Below are 24245 nucleotides of genomic sequence, written 5' to 3'. Positions count from 1 at the left end.
AGGACTGAATGACCAATGGAGACGAGGCTACAATATTATTTCATTGGTGACTCCTATAGATCAGGGTTGAGGCAGAGCAGTGTGAAGGTAGCTTGCACTGCTGTTGTCTGCTCTGTAGATATACAGAGGACAGGAAGTCATCAGGATCAGAACACTGCAAGTGATCTCTATAATGGGCTCAATCCAAAGTTCAGATCCCAACACTCTGGGTTTTTGGGGTTCAAAATTCAGAAAAGAAACACACATCTTTCTTTTAACTCCCCAAAGTGATGGAGAAATGCAAGGATGCCTTTATTCCATCATCATCCTTGCAATCTCCTTCAGCCAGGGTTAGAGGCTGTTAGAGCTGCATGTAACTTGTTCACTGTCCATTCTATTCCCTCATCTTCTAGCACAGTGTTTCTCAATCTTTTTGATATCAGGGACCAGCTTCCTATAATGTGTCAGGGAGATCTCAGGGACTGGTGCCGGTCCATGGACCGGTCATTGAGAAACACTGTTCTAGTATATCACACAAAGCAATTTTGTCTGCTCTCAAGCATTGCAATCTCCTGCCAATCAATTTGACTCTTAAATGAGATTTGATGGCCTCAAAATCTTTCCCTATAGACAGAATGCTAAAAATCTGAGGAAGATTGTGAGAGCATTAAATGCTTCATTCTATTTCCCATAACAAAACTCCTATTTACGTCAATGGGGAGCAGAATCATTTTGATGATAGATAATGGAATTTTTCATAGAAACTTAAAGTAATTAAGGTATGCAAAATTAACATCAAATCATGGAATGTTAAGATATTGCTTCTTTCATAGCATTTGTATGGCCCAGATTTTTGTGATAAACTTCCTTTATTCTTTGAAACAATGATGGGGGAAAAATGGACCTGTCTGTGGAAATTGCTAAAGCATTCATTTTCCATCATTGACGTTTGCTTTTTTGTGCTGAACATGGCTTCAGTAACTGATAAAGACTGAGTCATGTTTCACATTTGGAGAAATAAGGAAAATCATTATATTAAAGTAGAGAACTATTTATTCCCTGTGAAACAAAGACTAGAGCAATCCAGCTGCACCGAGACAAATTGTTTGCTCAAAAGAGATTTCAATAGCTGTGAATTCAATAAAATTATACTTGCTTTTTTCAAGAATGCATATAGATATTTACCTTTTGAATTTAACAAAGGAATTCATAATTGCAAATCAGCAGAAAAAAATGACCCTTCTCAGCAAAGCATGGGTTTGTTTTTTGCTAAGGGAAAAGCTCCATTATTTGTAGTACTTTTATTCTCTGTGGTGTGGGCAACCCTCTAGCAGCTTGGTGTTGCCAACTCTCACTATTTTATCATGAATCTTTTGATATTTAGTGTATTTCTTAAACCTCAGCTTGTGCAGTTACGTGAATGTGTAAGAACCTCAGTTTTTGTAAACATAAAAAAGATTCTAGCCATTATGGTTGCAGAGAAAAAAATAATAATGTGCCTTAAGTGTGATGATAAATAAAAGACCCCTAAATGGATACGTATGCATTTAAAAACTCGTGGTTTTAAAGGCAGTCTCATGATTTCTCGGTTTTGACTTATGCTTTTTGAACATATGGGTTTGCCAGTACTGCTGTGTCCCTCACAAACACACGAGCAGATACGACATTCTTCCTAGCAGAGGGCAATCTTCCATGTTCAAAGCATGCTAATCAATGAGAGAGAGTTGTGGTTGTGGTTTCTGACTCTTGCTATGTAATAGGAGTTAAAAGTAGAACTGGATGAAATGTTCTTAATCATTTTTTTTTTTGGTGAAAAACGCTGATTTGGGTCCATCAAAACATTCTGCAAATTCATATTGAATTCACCAAACTGTTTTGGTCAAGAAAACCCCAAAACCAAAACATTCCGAAAATGCTGAAATGTTTCATTTTGTTTAGAATTTTACTTTGATTTTATTAATTTTTTAACAGGTAACCCCATCTCCAAATCAAAATAAAAAGTTTCATTTGATCCAGAAACAAAATATTTTCACCTTTTTGGGTTCCCTGAAAAATTATAAAGAATTTTCAATTAGGGGTCAACCTGAAAACATTTTTTTTTCTATTTTTTGGGTGGGCCACTGCACCAAAATAGCAGTTATACTCATAGCTTTAGTTATAACTTTCCATAACCCTGAGCCATGTCAGGAGACAGGTTCCACTAAATAAAGATTAAGGATAAAATTTTCAAAAGCACTCATGTGATTGCCAAGCCTAGGTTCTACTGACTTTCAGTAGGATTTACACTCCTAAATCACTTTGGGTCAGATTTTCAAAAGGTATTTAATCACCTAAAGATGTCAAAAAATGCCTAGGGGGATTTTCAGAAGTATATAGGCGCCTAACTCCCTTTGGAAGGAAAGTATATTGCTTTTTTACAGGTCAACGTATCTCTGAATTGACCAGCAAATGAGCATAGGGCCAATATGAGTAAGGACACAACTAGAAATGCCACTGTTAGCTAGTCAGATACTCATCCCAGACAGCAAAATGGCAGCTCCATGATATTGCTGGCCTCCCTGGTTAAATGAGTATCCCTTAGCTATCTATAAGAGAGGTGTCTGAGGTATCTACCTCAGAGGGTAATCAGAAGAGAACAGCAAGATGGTGGCAACACATTGTAAATGCTGGACCCTTGAACTGAGGTGTCTGCCTTCCTCACCAAAGAGTATGGAGCCTGAATGCCAGGACTTCATGTTTATTTCTCAGTCACTGGGTGGGACTCACGTCCCCTCTCTTCAATGTCATGTTTTCCCTCCATTTCCTAACCTAGTTCATGTTCCCTGTTGGTTTAATGGGAATTTCTCTGTTTTGCTCAGTCTCTGTAAAGGGTTCATCTCCTGCTCCTCAGTGTCAGGTTTTTCTTGCCCTAGCTCAAACTCTATATTGGGTCAATAAGAGTTTCTCTGTTTCTGTCAGTCACTGGGTGAGGTTCATCTCATGCTCTGCTGTCTCAGATTTTCCCTCCCTTTTTCCACTCTTGCTCACGTTCTCTGTTGTTTAACAGGAATTTCGGTGGTATGCTCAGCCACTGGGTGAGGCTCCTCTCTCCCCTTCTGCTCAAGAACAGTTTTCCCTCCATTTTCCTGTCCTGGCTCAGGAAGCAAGATTCTGTTGGTTCAAAAGGGCTACGTTTTTCTCTCAGGGCATGGATGTTTTCCCACCTCAGAGTTTTCCCGCCATTTTCTTGTCCTAGTTCAGGGAGCAAGATTCTATTGGTTCTAATAGGGCTACGTTTTTCTCTCAGGGCATGGGTGTTTTCCCGCCTCAGAGTTTTCCCGCCATTTTCTTGTCCTGGCTCAGGTAGCAAGATTCTATTGGTTCTAAAAGGGCTATGTTTTTCTCTCAGGGCATGGGTGTTTTCCCGCCTCAGAGTTTTCCCGCCATTTTCCTGTCCTGGCTCAGGTAGCAAGATTCTATTGGTTCTAAAAGGGCTACGTTTTTCTCTCAGGGCATGGGTGTTTTCCCGCCTCAGAGTTTTCCCGCCATTTTCTTGTCCTAGTTCAGGGAGCAAGATTCTATTGGTTCTAAAAGGGCTACGTTTTTCTCTCAGGGCATGGGTGTTTTCCCGCCTCAGAGTTTTCCCGCCATTTTCCTGTCCTGGCTCAGGTAGCAAGATTCTATTGGTTCTAAAAGGGCTACGTTTTTCTCTCAGGGCATGGGTGTTTTCCCGCCTCAGAGTTTTCCCGCCATTTTCCTGTCCTGGCTCAGGTAGCAAGATTCTATTGGTTCTAAAAGGGCTACGTTTTTCTCTCAGGGCATGGGTGTTTTCCCGCCTCAGAGTTTTCCCGCCATTTTCCTGTCCTGGCTCAGGTAGCAAGATTCTATTGGTTCTAAAAGGGCTACATTTTTCTCTCAGGGCATGGGTGTTTTCCCGCCTCAGAGTTTTCCCGCCATTTTCTTGTCCTAGTTCAGGGAGCAAGATTCTATTGGTTCTAAAAGGGCTACGTTTTTCTCTCAGGGCATGGGTGTTTTCCCGCCTCAGAGTTTTCCCGCCATTTTTCTGTCAGAGCTCAGGCTCTCTATTGGTTAATATAAATTTCTGCTGGCCTCTCTGGCTACTGGCTGGGGTTCATGGCTTCCCTTTCCCACTTCTCAGTCACTTCACAGGCTCAGTTTTCTGCCTATCTCCGCCTTATAATTCATACCAGGATGCATATCCTTCCCAGCACAAATAACATTGCTACTTTGGGGAATATATTCCCCATTTATTGGGGGATAATGCAACCCAAAAACATCCCTGGGAGAACTTTCAATGAGGGAAAGCCACGCAAACCTCCTTTGATTGTGTAGCTGAAATACATGCTATGTTCACTAAAATTAGGCAAATGGTTAAATGCCAAAAGCCATAAAATTGCCTTCACTCCACATGCAGAGCTTCCACTAATGTCAATCCTTGTGTAGAACAAAAGAAGCATAAACTAAAGATGGCAGGCTTGGAAATCACTTAGCAAACCTTAACTTTCAGCTGATTATTTGCATTTCCGAAAGCCACCTTTTTGCATCAGCTGTTTTTGGTCAAGGGCAGAGGATTTCAAACTTTTCCATCCAGTGGCTGCAAAATCTGTCACTACTATTCTACTGGGCTATTATGCTCAAGGTCAGACAGGTAACATCAGAACAGAGAAGACAGGAGGAGAGAATGGAGCTTGACTAAGGTTGGAATGGAAAAAAATGTTCTGTAAATGCTCGTAAACATAGAGAAAAAGTTGCAGGAAATTTCCTCTTTCCTAATTAATTTCATGGGTCCAATTCCTCCTGTAGCTTATACAAGTGCAACTGCAATGACTTCAATACCATTGCAGGCAATGGATTTAACACAAATCACATTGATGAAACCAAGAGCAGAAGTTGATTCATTATTTTATTCCCCGGACCTGAGGTCAATCATTTAAATAAAAGAGATTCGGATTTTTGAAAAGAGAAATTTGTAAAATTGTAGTTAGAGTTTTTTTTAAACTGCAAAATTCTTTCATTTCAACCATGCAGAAGCAGGCTAATAAAACACAAAAAATCAGGTCAAACAAACTAAGATGGGGGGGAAAAACCAAACATTGATTCAGAAATTTCCCCTGGTGAATCAACATTTCTTGAGGTGCTTCTGATAAGTATTGACTTCACCCACAAGAGATAAACTGGAGAGGGCAATAGAGTTGTTTTCTACCACCTAAAAAACTAACAAAATATGCCACACTGACCTTTGCATTGAGTTATTATGATTCTGCTGAACTTTCTCTTCCACTTAAAGCAAATAATGAGCAGCAGACAAAATGTAGTTCTCAGTTCAGTGTTTGGGGCCAGATTCTTTGGCAGGCTCAGTGGAATTGGAGTGCAGCACAGTGGGAGATGAGGGACACAAAAGATCAGATTGTGGATCCCTGATGCTGGGGCCAGTTCTACACTGCCTCCCAGCTCACTGCCCTAAAGTATTTTGGCACCTAAGCTGCCATCTGGAGACTGCTGAAGTGCAGGGGTTCTGTAGCCATGTTCTCTCTGACCACGTCGTGTCCATTCTGCCAGGACCCGTGTGGAGATGAATAGCAGAACTGGTGAGGGAAACGTTGGGGTTCCTCCCCCCGCCCCGCAAACAGAAATTTTGACTTTCAGCAAAAAATCTAAAACAGAAATATTTTGATTTGGAAATGCTACCATAGGGCTTCATGCTCCCATTCTTGTTTATGAGTTAGACCCCCCTGGTAAGGCTACTTTTTCCATGATGGACCACAGGCAAGTAGGAATAGAAAGGTTATATATTACCTCTGTATTTGGCACTGGTGTGACTGCTACTAGAATGCTGTGTCCAGTTCTGCTGTCCAAAATTCAAGGATTTCGAAAAACTGGTTCAGAGAAGAGCCATAAAAATGATTAAATATTGGAAAACATACCTTATAGAGGAAGACTCAAGGAGCTCAATCTATTTAGCTCATCCTAGAGAGAGTTAAGGGTTGACTTGATCACAATCTCTAAATACCTACATGGGAAAGAGAAATTTAATAATAGAGAGCTTTTCAGTCTAGATAACATAGTTTTCACAAGATCCAATGGCTGGAAGTTGAGGCTGGACAGATTTAGACTAGAAATAAAGTCTTTTATTAGAGTAATTAACCATCGGAGCAATTTACCAAGGGCTTTTGTGAATTCTCCATCAATTTTTAAATTATGATTGGATGTTTTCCTAAAAGATATTCTCTAGTTGAAACAGGAATTAATCCAGGGAATTCCTATTGCCTGTGTTATATAAAAGGTCAGACTAGATGATCCCAATGATCCCTCCTAGTTTTACAATCTATTAAACTGTTCTCATCCATGTTCGTTTGCCTGCCCTAGAAACCCACTACACACCATAAGAGAACATTTTTGGCAAAGCAATAAAGCCCACGCCATAGGGAACAACCCTGCATTGGTCACGGGATTGGACATGGTGCATCAGAGTATTTTCCATCTCTGATTTCTGTTAATCTAATTAGTTTCCAAAGCTTGTCACAGACACAAGAGTCCCAGCAATCCACGTCTGACAGATAGTAGTCTAAGGGGGACTGGAGACTCAAATTTCTAAGAGACACAGGTTGTCTGTGGCGGTTGAAAGAGTTATGGTTGTTGAAGCATTCTTGGTCACTGCCCCACAGGGATCAGCTACATCCTGTTGCTTCGTTCAGTTTCTTGATGCCCTTCTCATGGGAACTGGTAAACGTTAAAAAAATTAACTTGCTGCAGAAAATTAGACGGTTTGGAAAGTGGGGTTAGGCTGGGAGAACAGGAGCCAAATCTGGTGGATCTGCCATGGCTCTGAGCCGTGGTAGGCCTGTCAGTTTCTGGGCAGTAACCAGGGATACTGCCAGGCCACATTTCACCCCAGGATCCTGGCCTTGGCAGCTTAGTGGAAAAGATAATGCAGTCTTAGGATATTTTTTTTGTCTGCCTGTGTTCCACAAAGCTGGAAGGAGGAGTATGTGGTCTCCCCAGCACTGTTCCTGTTCCACCTATTCCTGCACCCAGCATGCCTTGGACCTGCCACTTCCCCCAGTGCAGACCCCAAACACATAGAGATCACCCTTTACAGGGCCAGAGGAGCTGACGCATAGCCATAAAGGCAGCTAACTCCCCTTTTCGTGCAGGGTCAGCTGGACCCAGAGGGTCCCTCACACACCCAGGTGACATCATACTTTATCAGTACTATGACTGATAGAGAGAAAAATGTTAGCTAGGCCGAGGCATGTGGCATGCAGGCACTATTTTGCACTAGGAATCTTGTTTGACTTTAGGGATTGAATGCCTGACCTTGATTAAGTATAATTTGTATTTTCAAAAGAAAATGTATTGCTCATAAAGCCTACATGACAGAAAGTTATCAGAAAGGGTATTGAATTTACCAATATATATTGACCCTTATCTGCTACAGGTGCCTGACTCTATCAGATCAGTTTCAAACCCCTTTGTTTGCACAGGAGATAATTTGCAATGTGATCTATCAATGGGTACATACTGGTATGATACATTTATTTCACTATCTAACCTTTCCACACCTAATTTTGGGAACTAGTGCATATAAAATGGAAGGGTTTGTGTCCCTTCCTTCAGCAGATCTTTCATCTCCTCTGCTGTCGAAATGAAGCTCTCAGTGAGTATATTTACCATTTGCTTCCTATAAAACCATATAGCATTAGCACTCTATTTGGTCTGAAATGGTATTGTTACACATGCAGAACTGCCAAGGATTTCAGTGGGAGCTGCATATGTATAAGGGTTGTGGGATCATTAGAGATTTCACTCCATCAGGAAATGCAATTTATCAGACCACATTAAGCTACAGAGCTGAATGTGTAAGAATTTTTACATGAGGCTTCGATGCATATTGTATTGTATGCGGAGGGCATGGGGCCTGGCCCAACACCCACTAATGTCAATAGAGTTACACCATCAGAAAACTGGTGTAACACAGTGATAGATCAAACCCACTTTCTGTAACCTTAAACAGTGTGAACATAATCCTGCTCTCCTTACTCAAACAAAAATCTTTCTGAAGCTAATATGAATATTTCCTCAGCGAGGACTGAAGGATTTGGCCCTTTAAATAGTCTTAAATTACTGGCTGTTAAAAATGAAAGCAAAGGCGCTGAATCTGATCTCACACTAGTGTCGATATGGTGTAACTCCACTGAAGTAGTATGCATCCAGAGTGAGAGCAAAATCAGGTCCAGATCATTTATTTTACATCAATTTGGAGGAAAGGTGTGGGTCATGGTTCTTCTTACCATATTTTTAGCCATATCAGCCTTTACACTGTTCTGCTTTCAATATTTATTTTAGATTGTGATTGCCGCTCTTCTTGGAGTCTTCCTAACTTCATCTCTTGCTACTGACGTGAGTATAATGATCAAGTATCTTGCATAATACTTCTCATGTCATTTAGTTTCTCTTACGCTTCATGAATTTTCACCTCTCTGAAAGATGTTTTTGAAGAAAAATCTAAAATATCCTTAGCACATAAAATTGCAATATCACTAGACTGGGTTTGTGCACTAAAGGAAATGATCATTCAGCTAATCTACTCAGAGAAGGATTTTGCTGTTTAACTTTATTGCGTGTCAGATCAAACATGAAAGGAAAAATTGTGTAATGTCTTTTACAATGCATTAATATTGTTCTGCCATTGTCAAAAGGTTGTGGTTATTGGTGGATTTCCCAGTAGAAAAATGAATATTTGTTCCATCAGTGGATAAAATTCCATTGTGGTACCATTGTAAATATTAGGTCTGATTCTCATTTACACTAAGCCCCCTTTATGCTGCTCTGGTCATATAAATGGTCCTTGCAAAGAGGATATATGTAATTTTACACCCAATTTGAGTTCCTTTCATACCGCTGGATTGGTGAAAAAGTGCCTTAGTGTAAATGAGAATCAGACCTTAGGAAACCACTGTGTATACTAATAATGCTGGAAATTTGATCACAAAGATCAAAGGTTTCTGCCTGCACCACAACAATAGGGTAGAATGTTGACAAATGTATGTAACCCAATGGTAACCTCACAACAGCTCTTGTCCATTGCAGATACTTAATTCATTATGCTACAAATGTGACTGAAAACAACAAATCTAACTCCAAACCAGCTTTCAAACTTGATTGTCCTGATTCATGACTGGGGCTCCTACATGCTACAATAATACAAACAAGTCATTTCCATTTTCATTATTATTATTATTGGTAGTGATGGCGGTTGTGTTCTCTTGTCAGTTCTCTCATCCCATCAGTGGGATCTGGAGAAGTGAGGGTCAGTCCTGTGTAGACAGATGACCCCTTACGTCCGTGCAGGAGGGGGAAAACTGTTAGGGAAGATCTTTGCTTGAGTGATCTGGCTGTATTTTAACTGAAGTCAATTGGACAAGTTCTTACTGAGTTCTCACATGGGCAAAACTCGACCTCTAGATAGGCATTTTGCTGACTACATGAGATAGCATAAGGTATTTCAGGGTTTGGCATGACAGCTTTAATAGCCTCTCGGGAGAAAGGGGTGGAAATACTCCTCTAACATAATTTTAAGAGCAGTGATTTTCCAAAACACTTGTAGTTATGTGAGAGTTGGCTGAGAGAAACCGGAAACCCTAAACGTTTGTCACTTTTTTCTTTTTAAATCCAGAATGTGAATGAAAACAATCAGGGAAATGTTGGTGGAAATTCACACCAGACTGTGAGCATCAACAACGATCAGCATGTGGCCAACATTGACACAAACGATGGCTGGCACTCATGGAACAGTGTGTGGGACTACAAATATGTAAGTGACAAAGATGCATTTTTGGGAAGTGTACAGTGTCGCTCCCTGAAGTAGCGCCTAAATGATTAGTCATAACTCATACAAATTAATAATTTATCATGTATGAAAATTGCTCTAAGTGTTGGGGGGAAAATCTTTATTAAATGTTATTTAGCTTCAAAAATGAAACAGACCTGATTTGAGGGGACCTCATTTATTGTGGTGCTGCTCAAACAAAATGCCCAGCTCTCCATAATTTTATTTTACAGGGCTTCATGGCAACCCGGATATTTTCCAAGAAAGTTTGCATCATTTCTAAAATGAACAGAAAGGTTCTGCCTGATATTGTAGTGATTCCCAAAGTGATTAAAGAAAAGAAGGTAAGCTGGAAGGGGAAGGTGGAAGCAAGACTACTTTTTTCTAAGGGCTTGTCTGCACACATGCGCTCAATCGGGAGTAAAGTGGCTTTGGTTCACTCTATCTTAATCCTCCACAAATTTGGGTCACTTTCTGAGAGTGTCCACATGGAGGTCAGGGGTTAATACACTTTAATTTATGCACATTAACTTCACACCTTTAATTAATTCATATTAATTTCCCTGAGTGTCCCCATGTAGACAGGCTATCGTAGTATAAAGTTAATTGTGAAAACGAATCATCTTAAGACGCTGGCAGTAGAGCTGTTGAAGGTTGGAAAATGTTCATCAAAAAAGTTTTCTGTCAGAAATTCCCATTTAGATTAAACTGTTTTTCTTCTGACTGAGTGGCATTACATGTCCTGGTAGTCACATCATTGCAGGTGCCTCATGGGACATGTACCAAGTCAGTGAGCCTGGCCCAGGGGGAGAATAGGGGCATGAGGCAACCTGATCTACAGCTCCCATGAGGCAATGAGCCAGAATAGGAAAGTGCAGTTTTATGCTGAACTGACACAAAAGACAGCAGTTTGGGTCAGTTCAAGAAACTGAAGCAAAACAATTTGATTCAGGAAAATCAAAATGTTTCATTTTGACCAAAAATGTCAAAAAGGAAATATTTACATTTCCAAAATTTTTGTTCCGTGAAAAATTTCAGTATTTCAGCTTTTTGTTCCAATTCAAGATGAAAACAAATGTTGAAATCTCAGGCTTTCCTGTGAGATGGAAATTCCAATAGTCACTTAGTTCTACCAAACAATGTGCCATGCTATCAATAGATTCATTAGAGTTCTCAAGAACAAGTTGTAAACATTTCCAGCAAATGTGTTTAATATATATGTTCCTGCCTTCTCCTTTCTTATGGTTATGGGGGAAAAAATAAATTAATAGATTCCCAGCCCTTCACTTCTCCTATCTACAAGCACATGTACACCTAGGGTATAAGATTTAGCATAGGGTTAAGGGAATATTTTAGAGAGAGGGCCCAGGTAAAATATAGACTACTTTTCTCTTTTCCCCAGTCGGCTTTATTGAACTTCCAGTGCTCTTCTCTTACCGCATGGTTGTATCTTCAGTCCTCAACTCCACCTTGTACCCCTGTGTGAGTCTGAGCTGAAGAGTTCCTGCTCTCTAGGGTCCTATTCAGGCTGGCACACGCTGTGCAGTGTCAGAAATGTCAGCTCCAGGAACACACATTGTAATAAATTAATCTAACCATTGGTTTTATTGAATGACATTCTTCTGAGTTTGCTTTCTGGATGTTTAGAAGTCCGGAGCTCAAGGCCCTCCTCCAGGGGAACTGAGATACGTTGTCTCAAAGACCACAATCCCTGATCTGACCCCTTATGGAAAGAACATTGAGGCTTTGTGCAGAGGACTTCCTACCTATGTGGCTCGTGAGGTTGAAGGTGAGTGCAAGTTAAAATATCTATTCATGCAGCAAAACAACCTGTTGAATTTTCTGCATGGACTGAATGTTACTGTCCTAAGTAGAGGTGGATCAGAACCAAGAACTTGGTGTGCTTCAGAAGGGTATCAGACTCTGGAGCTGAAGTTTTTGCAGTCAGTCTATATACCTCTATAATGGTAAAGGCTTAGATTTCAACATTCCCAAACATTGGGTTGTTCAAAGTCTGGTACAGAATTTTGTATCTGGGATCTATCTCTAAGCTAAGGAAGAGAGGCAGTGGTGTGGTTTAGTGGTGTTAACTTGGTGCTGGGATTCAGGAACTACTACCTTCTAACCTATTCACAGCTGTTGACTTGCTGTGTGGCCATGGAAGAACTGCCGAGATCTGTGTCCTACATTGGGACTACTTATGTGTTTAAGTACTTTGCTGGATCAGACCACATTTCTTAGCACCTTGCAGGTTCTTGAGGGGAATAACAGCTATTACTCATCTACCACATGTTTGCTGAGAGGATTAAATAGCTAGGGTTCTTTGAAGAATACTAATTAGCACAAATTTTTGGTAAGTTATTTTTGAGGCAAAAATCCAATTGGCTTTGTTGATTGGGTTTTTTTTCATACTCTTATACAGTTCTCCTAACATCCGCACCATCTGACAATATCTTTTGTTTTTCTTTTCATTAAGGAGGGAAAGGAGCAAACTTCTTCTATTCTGGATCATGTTTTGATGCTAACATCCTGTGGCTTTTTAATATTGGCTTCTGTGGTAACATGGCATGGAAGTAGTAAATTTTTCACTGCTTGGAACTGGTCTGACAATGTGCCCACTGATTGGATAAAACCAGTTCTGTCGTTTTTCTTCCAAGGACACTGCATTGTCCAGATGTTTTGTCTTCCCTTTATGCTTTGTGTGTGAAAACACCTACTCTGTTGCAACGTCTGTCAATTAAATACATTTAGCATTAGAATCAGCTGTGTCTTGTTTCTCATCTTGCTGGCCCTGGATCTGAAAGGCGTTTTACCCCAAAAGTGAATTAAGCTAATTGCAACTGTATTGTCTGTATTCAGCCACCATGAATTCATAAAATAGAACACCACATCGTTAAGGGTTAATTTGAACAAGCAGGGTGTCTAGAGGCAAGCTCAGAGGCCAGCTGCAGGCTGGCAGTTTCTGAAAATGAGGATGGGAGAAGAAAGTCAATAATTTGAGGCTGAAAGGAAAGAAGTGGACAGGACCCTTGAATTTAGGCACCTTTGATACAGAAACTTATTATGACTAAGGTTGCTGGGAATGTGCTGTTAATAAGTGGTTATTGAAGTTAGGAGAAATGATGACCTAGCAGGGGGCCATTATGATTTATGTGTTTTGTGATAGTTAGTATAAAAAGACTAGAGTGTACTTTGGAGCAGTCTGAGGGAGCTTTTCTTAGGCTAAGGAGTTGACACCTAAACTCCTCATCAGCTGGAGGGAAAGAGGGCTCCTGAAAGCCCGGGCTGGTTATAACTCGAAAAAATCTCAGACTGGATAATTATATCTGGAATGTCCTAAACCTATTGCTTATGTTTGTGTGTGCTCAGATCTAATAAATAGTAGTTTTAGACAAGAGCACACTCGCTTGTATTAATCTTAATCAGCTGGAAGGGCTGTGTTCCCACTGATTTATTCCTGAAACTGCCTGGAGTGAAACAGTAAAGTTACCACAGCTTTGGGTTCTGAAAACCCCGGCTAACAATATTTTATATCCTCAATCATACAAGGCAGGATGTCATCTGACAAACAAGTCAAAGCTTGGCCTGGTCAATATGTGGGTGGGAGATATTAAAAAAAAAACCAACGAGCTGCAGGAAATAAGATTACTGATGCAGTAGGTGATGCACGTGGACAATTGAACTCTTGAGCAGTGGAATTATTTTTAGTTAAAGCACATCATTCATCTTTTCCAAGCTTTAAAAATGTACTGAAATATTAAGGAGCTTCACTTCTTGCCCAGGATTAGAATATCATTATTTTGCATGATGAATGTGATATTGCTTATTCAGCCTAATGTAGTGTGTTGTACCTGAGGGAAAACTGTGGACAGCTGGTTTAAAGCTGACAGAGAAGAGAATAATTTCCGCTGAAAACTGAAAGAGGGGGAAGCCAAGCCAGAGACATCAAAATAACTGGTTTAGTGACCCAACGGCTGGATCAGTAGCTGTCAATTTCAGGTTTGGGGTGCTCTAATCCCACCTGGGGCCCTAGATGGGCACCCAATGGCTCTATGCCTCTGCTCAGTCTTTTGAAGACATTGACCTTGTTTCAGAAAGTAACCCTGGTATTGAATAAACCATGCTCTTGATATAGGGTTATTTCTTATTTAGTTTATTTCTTCTATTTAATTTGGCCTCACAAACTGTAAGCACGAGGTCACAAATTTTAAAAAATCAAGTCACACAACTAATGGTTGCACTTTGCTCCTTGTAAAAGCTTTGATAAATACAAGAGAGACAAGGTGAGTGAGGGAATATCTAATATTGGATCAACTTCTGTTGGTAAAAGAGGCAAGTTTTTGAGCTATACAGAGCTCTTCAAGTCTTAAATACAGATATACCCCATCTATGTCCATCGTTCTTGAGGCAAGCTTTATACAATGATTCATACAGTGCATGTCTGTAAAGGGTCTGTATGTGGAAGGAGGTTCCGGTACATGGAAGAACAGCTCTTTGATTCCTTTAAGGAGGGTGGGTGTATTGAGGGTAGAATTAAGGTGTACAGAAAACAAAGTCAAGATTGGCATGGTTGGTCTTAAATGAAAAATTCCTGATTTGGGATTTGAGGGGATTTTTTTAGGGGAAGGGGCTTATAATTACATTTTTCATATAAATTTAAAGTCCGTGAAAGGGCCCAGGTTGTCAGTCCAGAGACGTGAACTCTTCTATCCACATGATTCATATATGATACAGTACAGATTCCCAGCGCATACATGTACTGCATAATTCATAGACTGTAAAACTTGCTTTATGAACTTTATAATCTGTGACGCTATGAATTCCAGGAGAAAACTGTCAGCCACCGACAATTCCTCCATTCCCAGCACATTTAAGATTTTTACTAATCCCTTTGGGCTTTATTCTGCCACGAGTTTGAAAGCACACTGAGTTTGCTTGGATATACCAGCCTTCATTTCAAGAAAAGTGTCCATATAATCCATATTACCACAAAATTAACTCTAGTTGGAGAGTGACCTTCCTTTTTTCTCTTTTACTGCTTTTTTCTTTTGGCTATTTCACTAGACTTTCTTTTTTTTAATCCCTATATACAATTCTCTTCTCACACAGAATGCTGTGATGCAAAAAATGACAAAAAGAGGCAAAAATCATAGTTCAGGAGGATTTTTCATTTATTTTTGGAGGAATTTTACAGCATCCTAAGGAATCTTGAAGCTTATGCCATGACCTACTTTGCTCTGTTACTGGCATTTCTCTGCATAACTCTCTCCTCTAGCAGGGACTAGAATGAAGTGTTTTAGAAGTATTTATTTTTCAAGCCAAGTTTGCACAAGCTGGAAGAAGGGAAGGTTTCAGTCACTTATTAAACCCCAGCTCCAAAGAAATGCTGCTCAGCAACAACAAAACAAATAAAAAAACCCAACCCATCAACCATCTGTCATTCAGCTCCCTGAGAAGGAAGGCCCAAATCCCCAAATATCTGAAGAAACCCTGTCCAATATTTAAATAAATTTAATCCATCCATAGGTCCTTTATTCCATTTTCTATCCGTTCCTGAAGCAAAGCTCTCGTGTCACTTTGTCCCTTCCCAAAGTTTGTGTACCACAATGCACATACCCCCTTAACATATGTACAAATGTGCATCTTGCTATTTCCAGTCCTGATCGGAAGATGACCCTCCTAGAGAATAGATACAGCATGAAAAGTGACAATGTAAACTTCCAACACACCAATCACCCACCCTCCATTAATCTGCTGCCAGCCTTAACTTGAGGAACCACTCTAGGAGTAAACAGGAGTTCGTAACACGTCCATCTAATCTTTAGTTTCTAAACTGAATCTGCCTTGATGCCGTTACTGCAAAATGTCCTTTACAGCCAGGTGAGCTTGACAGGTAGAACTGAACAAGGTCAGTGCCAGGCTGTGTTTAAAATTTTCAAAAGGGGCAAATGTTTAAAGGTGTTTAGGTGCCTAAACATGCAGACAGGCATCTAATGAGATCTTTAAAAAGGCCCGGGTGTCTAACTCCTATTGAAATATTCAGGAAAGTGCTTCAGCACATGCTTAACTGGAAAGCCCGCATGCACAGAAATTGCTTTCTTGAATAAGACTCTGAGGCATTGATGGAAAGTGGGGGAGTCATAGTAGGGCCCTGTATATGAAGACTTGAGAAGATTAGATAGTTGCTGGTAAGTGCCAGTAAGTGTCTCTTTCACTGTACACACACAAACCAATGAAAAAATATTGCTGTGGTAATAACTGAAATTTACAAAGAGGGCACATTAAGACAATCATTGCTTGAGAACTTATTAGAATCTGATTTAAGGATATTTTCTTTGAATGTTTTGATAAGTGATGTTGACAATTGGTGTTTTCCCAGTTATAAAGCTTTAACTTTTTTAATCTCGATGTCTACTGTCATTAAATAATTATTGTCTGACCCCTTCCCCAATTTTCAGCAACTGCCAATATTTAAATAGAGGAAAACAGAAAAAAAAAGCTTAAAAATCATAATTTTGCACAAGTGTGAAAATTCAGATGGATAAAAATAGAATAAAATGCATAAAAATATGTTTACATTATTCCCTGAAATTCTAAAAAAAATAAATTAAAAATTGAAAGCTACCAGGCCTATATACATGTTATTTTGTATTTTATTCCCTAAAACCTAGGGCCTGCTCTGACACAATCAAACTGGGTCTCAACAGGGACTTGGAATGGTTCTCTCATTACAAGAAGTAATTGTCACTGTTCACACATTCTCACTTTCTAATCAATGGTTGTGAATAGGCCTCATCTACTCTAACTGAATGGACTTTGCTAACATCTACCCGCCCCACTGTTGTTCCTTACGCTTAGGTGTATATTTATACCCCTATCTGATTTCTATTTTTTGCATCTGACGAAGTGGGGTGCGGCCAACGAAAGTTTATGCCTACAGAAATTCAATTTGTTAGTCTTTAAAGTGCTACAGGACTCTCGTTTTTTTCTCTGAATACAAGTGCTTTCCAAGGATTTAACATAACAAACCAAACCCTTGGTCTATTTAATGCTCATGTTTGTACCATTGTTCATTTCAATCAAAAAGTTTAGATGAAGACTGGTGGCAGGGAATATGTGTTACCCAGCCTCATAGATAAATATGTAATGCACAAAATATTTAGTTTGCTCCAGTGTTTCACTTCTGTTCGTAGTGAGAAAAACAAATATTTTATCCAGGGGCTTTTGTTCCGATCCTACCTTGAAAAAATATATAAGGCCAGTACAAGACATACAAATTCATTTTCTTCAGCATTTTGTGTGTCTGTCATCAAATCCAGCTTGGATTCAAAATGAAGACACTTGTAAGTACTTTTGACAACCTACTTTTTCTGTTAAATAGTTTATGTTTTAGTACATTTAGGGCCAAATTCTGGGCAGTGCTAAGACTCCACAGTTTCCATTGAAGTCAATGGGATAGATAAGATATAAGAAAATGAGAAATAGGACCGGGAAGGGGCTCAGCGCATCACTAGACTGGGCCCTTATGCCTAATTTTTCACTATTAGTGACCACTAATATGGGGTGCCCCAATTTTTGGAGTCCAACTTGAGACCTTGAGGGCCTGATTTTCAGAAGTGCCAAGAACCTACACTCAAATTGAGTCCATGAGGCCCAGATTTACAAAGGTATTTCAGCACCTAAAGATTAAGATGGGCACCTAATGGATGTCACAAAGGCACCTAAGCAGGATAGGTAGCTAACTTCCAATGAAAGTCAACGGGAGTTAGGTGCCTATCTCAGGCCCTTTTGTGAAGGCTTCAATCCTGCAACGATGCATCAGCATTGGCAAAACTCTGATTTGCTTTTGATGGGGCCAGGATGTCACTCCATATCCTGAAGCCCTTACTCAGTTTTAACTCTTTCCTTGTTGAGTAATGACTGATGCCATGATCCTGCAAATCCATGGGACTAAACACATGAATAAACTTAAGCACATGCACGAAGTGTTGGCAGGAACATGACCTGAGTGAGGACTGCAGGATTTGATTCCAGGTTTTTTTTTAAATGTTCTCTAAATAATCAAGAATGCGGTGTGGAGAGTGTTAGCATGTCAAGCAATTAAAACAGACTTTAACTATTTTGGGAGACAGTTATGACACTTAATTGAGGAAAAAATCCCATAGTTCTGTAAGTAGGAAAATAGCTATTCAGTTATGTTAAAAGCACCCCCTTCTACTTTATAGACCAGATTCCAATCTCAATTACATTAGTACAAATCCAGAGTAACTCCACATTAGAATTACTCTGGAATTTCCTTAAGGTGACTGAGATCAGAAATTAGCCTTACAGATGTTTCATTAGTTAACTAGAATGATCTTCCTAACTACAGTTGTACTCTGTAATCTTTGTCAATAGAAAAGATAAAAATAAATGAATGATAAAATCTCACCCCATAACTTAACTGTGTTTTTTTGAAATTCAGAAAGATGGGGAAGCTGCTTATTATCATCTGATTTTAGTTGCATTTGGCAGTTAAAAAGGATCTGAAGAGAGTGTATAGGATTCTCCCTTAATATTTTCCATGCTGTATTACAGATTCTGCTACTTGTCTTTCTGGGTATTTTCATAAATCCAGCATTTGCGAATAATGTAAGTATAGGATCATGTATCAAGTTTTACAATTCTTCTTTCATGCATCTCTTTTGCCATACCCTTTATGAGATTACCATCCTTATTAAATCAAACCCTAAAAATATGAATCTTTCTTTATGAGTCATTCTTTGCTAATATGGCAACGTTTCCATTAAATTCTCCACCCTCCTGCTATTGCTTAGCTTGTAAAAATCAGTATCCAAAAGCAAAAAACATTTGCTCATATTTTATTTGAAAAACGTAGCATTGCCAGGTTATAATCGAATAAATTGAAGTTGAACTCTCCCAGTAGTTTTCTTCATTATACCTTGGCTCATTAGCGACAATAGCAGGCAATGAGCTTGCTTGCTTTAAAGTACTTATCTGTGGTTCTGTAAGTTATTGTGTTAATTAATAATTATGACACTATAACACTGAAATCTCATGCAGGTGGCTGAACGCCTTCTATGTGGGTAGGGAGAGACTAACAGGTGGGAAACCTCTGTAAGTTTTCTGGAGGGAACAGCTTCCTTTATAACCATCCTCAAAGGTTCATGCATTTTATTTCTGCAATGGCCTGAGATGATCTTGAAATGATGATGGGAAATCTAAGGCACCATTCCTTAGAACCTAGTGGAAAAGATAGCACTAGTAACAAATGGGTTAGACTTCCTACATTTTCACAACCCTCAGTTCTTTTGCTAGGGGGAGTTAAAGCGAAGAGTCACCAACATTTTCATAACGTTGGTCACATATCATTGGATTGTCTTGTGGAAGCCTGCTTTCCTTCATCACTACAAAAATCACCACCCATCCTGAAGGCAACTGCAGTATTTGCTTATATTAAAAAATGTTAATTGCTTTTAATTATTTTTACTTTCATCTAATGCAATTATCATGTGGAAATAAGGAAAAGGAGTCAGCATCATGTGACCAATAAGTCAATGAATCCTAACCTTATCATTCAGACAAGGAATAGCCTTGAACTAACCTTAATCCTGGAGAAAGCAGTAGACCAATCTCTAACAGTAATCATAACCGTGGGGTGAGCAGTGAAAGTTGTTTAGAGTGGGTTTCTCTTGAGGAGGATGTATATCTAAATTATACCTTTCCCTGCTACTGAGTAATCTGACTCTGAGTTAGACTTCTTTGTATCAGTTTTGTCTCCCTATTATTCATGTGTCACCATTCTTCTCTGTTAGATGCAACTGTTTGAGAGAGACATGTTTAGGTTGAGATACAATGTTGTCTGACAATAAATCTTTCTTTTTAGTCTATCCAGCTCATAAATAAGGGAAATGATGGGGGAACTGTCTACCAGACAGTGAACATCAATCATGATGTAAACATTGCTACATTCAACATTTATTCCGGAGCACATTCCTCCAATGCAATCTTTGACTACGACCGCGTAAGTTTCAAAAGAGGTGATCTTGTTGCTTTGTTCAGCTTACCTATTGTTTGCTGAAAATAGAATATAAATATGTACCTTCAGCAGGTTGAAAGATGTGCTTTATTCCTCTGAAAGTGCTCACTGGATAGGAATGACATTAGACATGAAAACAAATGTATAATCCATCCACTATTGGAAGATTAAGTAATTTAGCATCTTTTTAGGTCATATGGAAAGAAGTTAGCCCTCTGGTTAAATTCTTAAGATCATTTTTGTCAACTCGCACAGTGAATATTATTTCTTAATAAATGAAGAGGTAGGTGTGAAAGCTGCATGTGTTAAAAAATACAAAATTCCATTATGAATAGAGCAAAAGACAAACTACTGTTTAATTTATACATGTTAATGGTTACACTTAATATTAACATTCCATTTAGAAATAGTTTATAAAGCGTTAAATTATTAGTAGAAGTTTCAGAAAATGATTAATAAATCGATGAAGATTATTATAGAGTCCAATAGGTCATTAGGCTACTTATAACTATAACACCTTCTGATGATGTGCCTACAACCTTCCATAACACATGCTAAAGTCTGTAACATGCTTATAGTATCTATTAATCATTTATTAACCCTTTGTAAATCATTTTTAAATGTAACCTTAATATTAAGTGTGACCATGTTGACTGTAATGCTAGATTTTGCTTGACCTCTATACAAGTGTATAAGGTGGTGTCAGGAGCTTTCTGCTCTGATGTTCTTCATGTAAAGAAGTGTTCTGATCTCAGTGCAAGGATTGCTCTTTGCTAGCATTCTTTAGTGTGCTAGCCACCCCAAAGCAGATAGGGAAGAGGCAGTGTAGTCCCTGATGGTCAACAGAGCTGGCTAGCATTTGAGTAAAGTGCATATTTCACTCTCCTACAGACTTATGCAACAGATGTCCCCAGCAATGAGTGCAAGCTGACGAAACTTTAAATAAATAAATGCCTTTTATATGGTATTCACATTTTCCAACCAGATTTCTGAGCAATTAGGTCTTTACATCAAATTCCAAGAAGTGAAAACCAAAATATCTCTAACTTAGCTGGTGTTCCCTACCACCACTGCTTTAGACTTCATCTATTTGATATATGTTCAAAGTTAATTTATAGTGGAGATACTAGATTGTAAAATCATACAAAGGCCAGCTGGAGTCACATTCTGACATCATTGCAGCTTTTCACCAGTGTAAATGTAAGTAGATTTTAGCCCAGTTGCTTTGTATCTCTTGCTGAATCTACCAGCTGAACCGGGCAGACCATCATTTGCTGCAGAATCCTTAAGGCTGTTTGGAGGATGCATGGGTGTATTTTTAGAAGCAAAACGCATTTGAACAAATGTATCTATGGTGTAGTTGCATTGAAATCAATAGAGTTACACAAGGGATGAATTTCACACCGTGCATTGAACTCTGATTTTTGCCAAACAAGAAGCAAAGAGCAAGTGTGAGGCTGCTTGTAAATATCTCAAGTACCCTGATTGGCAACAATCTTTAAAATCGGATAAATTAAGTGGACATGAAAGGAAAAGAGGTTTGCTGAAACTTGTGGTTTGTGTTTTACAGGGCTTAATTGCTTACCACATGCCCTACAAGAAGATATGTGTTGTTTCCAGGATGAACAGGGCAACCTTTCCAACTTTAAACCAACTTGAGGACATGGTCCATAATCAAAGGGTAATTATGACAAATAAGAGTTATATGTGGTATGTGCTTTTACACTTCTCTTGGCCAAATCCTGGCTTTACTGAAGTCAATGGCAAAACTACTAATGAATTCAATAGGAACAGAATTTGGCCCTAAGACATTGTTTCCTGACACATTAATCTCACTTTAATTGTATATATTATATTTTTACACACACGCACAAGGGTTGGCAGCCACTGCATCAATATACCGTCTTCAAATGAGTTGTAAAACTGGGCTCCAAATCACTGGTGGTTATTAAAGTATGTTTGGCACTTTTTGTACAGGTATTAATCCTGGTGTCCTAACCAACTTTCAACTTGTATAAATTCTCCCCTGCATTTTCAATCAGATGTGGTGTTCTTCACTTCCTGTTCTGAACTATTGTGCCATGAGACTGAGAAGATGCCACATTCCAAGACATAAGCGGCTACATTTTAGAGACTGGTGAAAGGATCCTGCTATATGTATAGTTTCGGGTCTGGTTTTCCTCTCAGGTATCCTGGTTTTAAACCAGTGTAACTCTATTGACTTCAAGGAATTCCTCCTAATTTACACTGGTGTAAGTGAGAGGCGAATCAGGCTGGTAGGTTCCCATCATGCTCAGAGGTGAATGCACACAACTGTCATTGGGACCTGCACCGTGTCCTCTGCAGAGATAAATGGGCCTCTAGTCTGTGAAGTGGTTTAGGGAATCCATCAGGACAATAGATGCTGAAAACATGCATTATTACCATCATAAGTATTGTTAATACTACAAAAGAAGCCAGGAAGCCAGCTAATTGTCAGGGCTGATTCATGATCTTGACCAAAGTAAGTGGTTAATCTTCCATCTTTTTTTTCAGGACCTAAATTCCCTCTACAGAAGCTATGGGATATCCAGCAACTATGTCCAAAATGTAGCTGGACTTGGGGCACCCATCCAGGCAATTTGTGGAGGACTTTCCACCTACTGGGCTACAGAGTATGAGCGTGAGTTCAGCCTGAATTTAATGAGAAATGTATTTATTAATTATTACAATGATTATTGTAGTAGTGCCTAGGAGCCCATTGTGCCAAGTACTAGAAACACAGAACAAAAAGACAGTCCCTGGCCAAGGAGCTTGCAACTAAATACGTTTACTGAAAGTAGCCTTGAAAAGTGTATGATTTTTTAAATTGGCCAAAAGAATACGCTCAGCATCTGAAACAATTTACTGATTACATTCAAAGGACTAGTGGTCAAAACTTCCGAGGATTCACCTGCGGAGTTATACCTCCATCAGGCTGTAATTTTTCCAACAGAATATTTTTTTCGTTGAAAAACTGCCTCCCCAACACTTTTTTCTTTTTCAAACAAAAATATTTGAAAAAGTCTTTTGGCTTTAAAAATGTTTCATTCTTTGCAAAGTTTTGTCAGGAGATTGTTATCAAAACCTTTATGGAAACCACTAGAGAAACTTGTTGTTTGTCAGTTTTTGGAAACTGTGGCACATAATAGTCTGGTCTCCTGTAGGCTGTAATACTTTGGTCTAATTTAGGTTGTTGGGTTACTGTGCAGTTGCTTTTTGGTTTTGGTGGTCTGTGGTATACAGGAGGTCAGATTAGATGTTCTCCCGGTCCCTTCTTGCTTTCAACTCTGTGACTCTAATTAATTGCAATTAAAAAAAAAAAAAATTGACCAGCTCAAGTTACACCAATGTAAAGTTGGACTTGAATGATGCTTCATCAGGGCCTATTTTTCTATTAATGAGGGGTACATTATCCTAGTATTTCATAAGTACTAATATGTACACAGAAGGCCTGATTTTCCACTCATGCAGATGGATATAAATCAGGAGTATTTCCAGTGACATCACACTGTAATGTAAAAGAGGCGGAAGTGAAACCTTTCAACATACAGCTTTTCCAATATTCAAAGGACCACCTGAGAAGAAATGTAAACATTACACATGAGGATATTTTGAGGTGATCTCTTAAGACAGGCAGCCATGTCAGGAAAGTGGTCGCTCAGACATGATTCACTCCGTAGCCGAGAGTCCATATACAATGGAAATTTAGTGACTTCATGACCCGAAGATTCACTCTGAATCTAGAATTTTGAGTTCATACAGCCCCAGCAAAGACCTTGAGGGACACCTGTTTTTGCTGGTTGCACAACCAGTTATTCCAGAAGATCAGGAATAAAGGTGGCTGGCATTTTAGGAGATTAATTTTTAAGAGGTTAATTAGCAGTTTTGACTAGAAGTGCATTTATTCTAACAATGAATTTCAGATGTTTTTATGACTGCGAAGAGTTTTGTGGATTTCTTTGTTGTTGCTTGGATGAATTATACTGCCCTTATTTTACAGGACCACAAAGATTACTTAGTGGTACTGGCTGTGTAGGTGTTAAACTCCTCATTCTGGATGTGAACCTGTGTGGAGGCCTCAAGCTCTTCTAACCAAGTGGCACAGCAGAAGCTTATAGTATTTCAGCCCCACAACTCACACTTTTTTTACGCAGTCTCATTCTGGAGAATGGCTGATCTCTGGTTCTTCCTTGAAAAGCCTGTGCTGACATGTATCCACAGCAAACACTCCATCTGTGAATCAGAATAAAAATAAAGTTATGATTAGAAAAACATATGGACCATGGCCAATACATTTCTGACAGCATCAATATTTGGAACAAAGACAGCTTTAATTGCAAATGCTCACGGTTAACAAAGGACCCACATCAGATATCA

At 39.2% G+C, this 24245-nt stretch overlaps 2 protein-coding genes across 2 annotated transcripts; both read left to right on the top strand.

Moving 5' to 3' along the window:
- The first annotated feature begins 7624 nt into the window (after positions 1-7624).
- Positions 7625-12385, top strand: LOC137151585 (gastrokine-1-like). The gene is made up of 6 exons (XM_067545856.1): positions 7625-7636; positions 8326-8379; positions 9656-9793; positions 10042-10152; positions 11456-11597; positions 12285-12385. Exons 1-6 carry the CDS (start codon positions 7625-7627, stop codon positions 12383-12385), a joined length of 558 nt encoding a protein of 185 aa, XP_067401957.1.
- A 4754-nt stretch (positions 12386-17139) lies between these two features.
- LOC137151584 (gastrokine-1-like) lies at positions 17140-23960 on the top strand. The gene is made up of 6 exons (XM_067545855.1): positions 17140-17151; positions 18386-18439; positions 19695-19832; positions 21418-21528; positions 22383-22509; positions 23869-23960. Exons 1-6 carry the CDS (start codon positions 17140-17142, stop codon positions 23958-23960), a joined length of 534 nt encoding a protein of 177 aa, XP_067401956.1.
- Positions 23961-24245: the final 285 nt, after the last annotated feature.

Source organism: Emydura macquarii, unplaced genomic scaffold (assembly GCF_026122565.2).
Source record: "Emydura macquarii macquarii isolate MOO-44397 ecotype Brisbane River unplaced genomic scaffold, CSIRO-AGI_Emac_v2 contig_1110, whole genome shotgun sequence".
Lineage (NCBI taxonomy): Eukaryota > Metazoa > Chordata > Testudines > Chelidae > Emydura > Emydura macquarii.
Note: the sequence above shows the minus strand (reverse complement) of the source record. Positions and strands in the feature narration are given on the sequence as shown.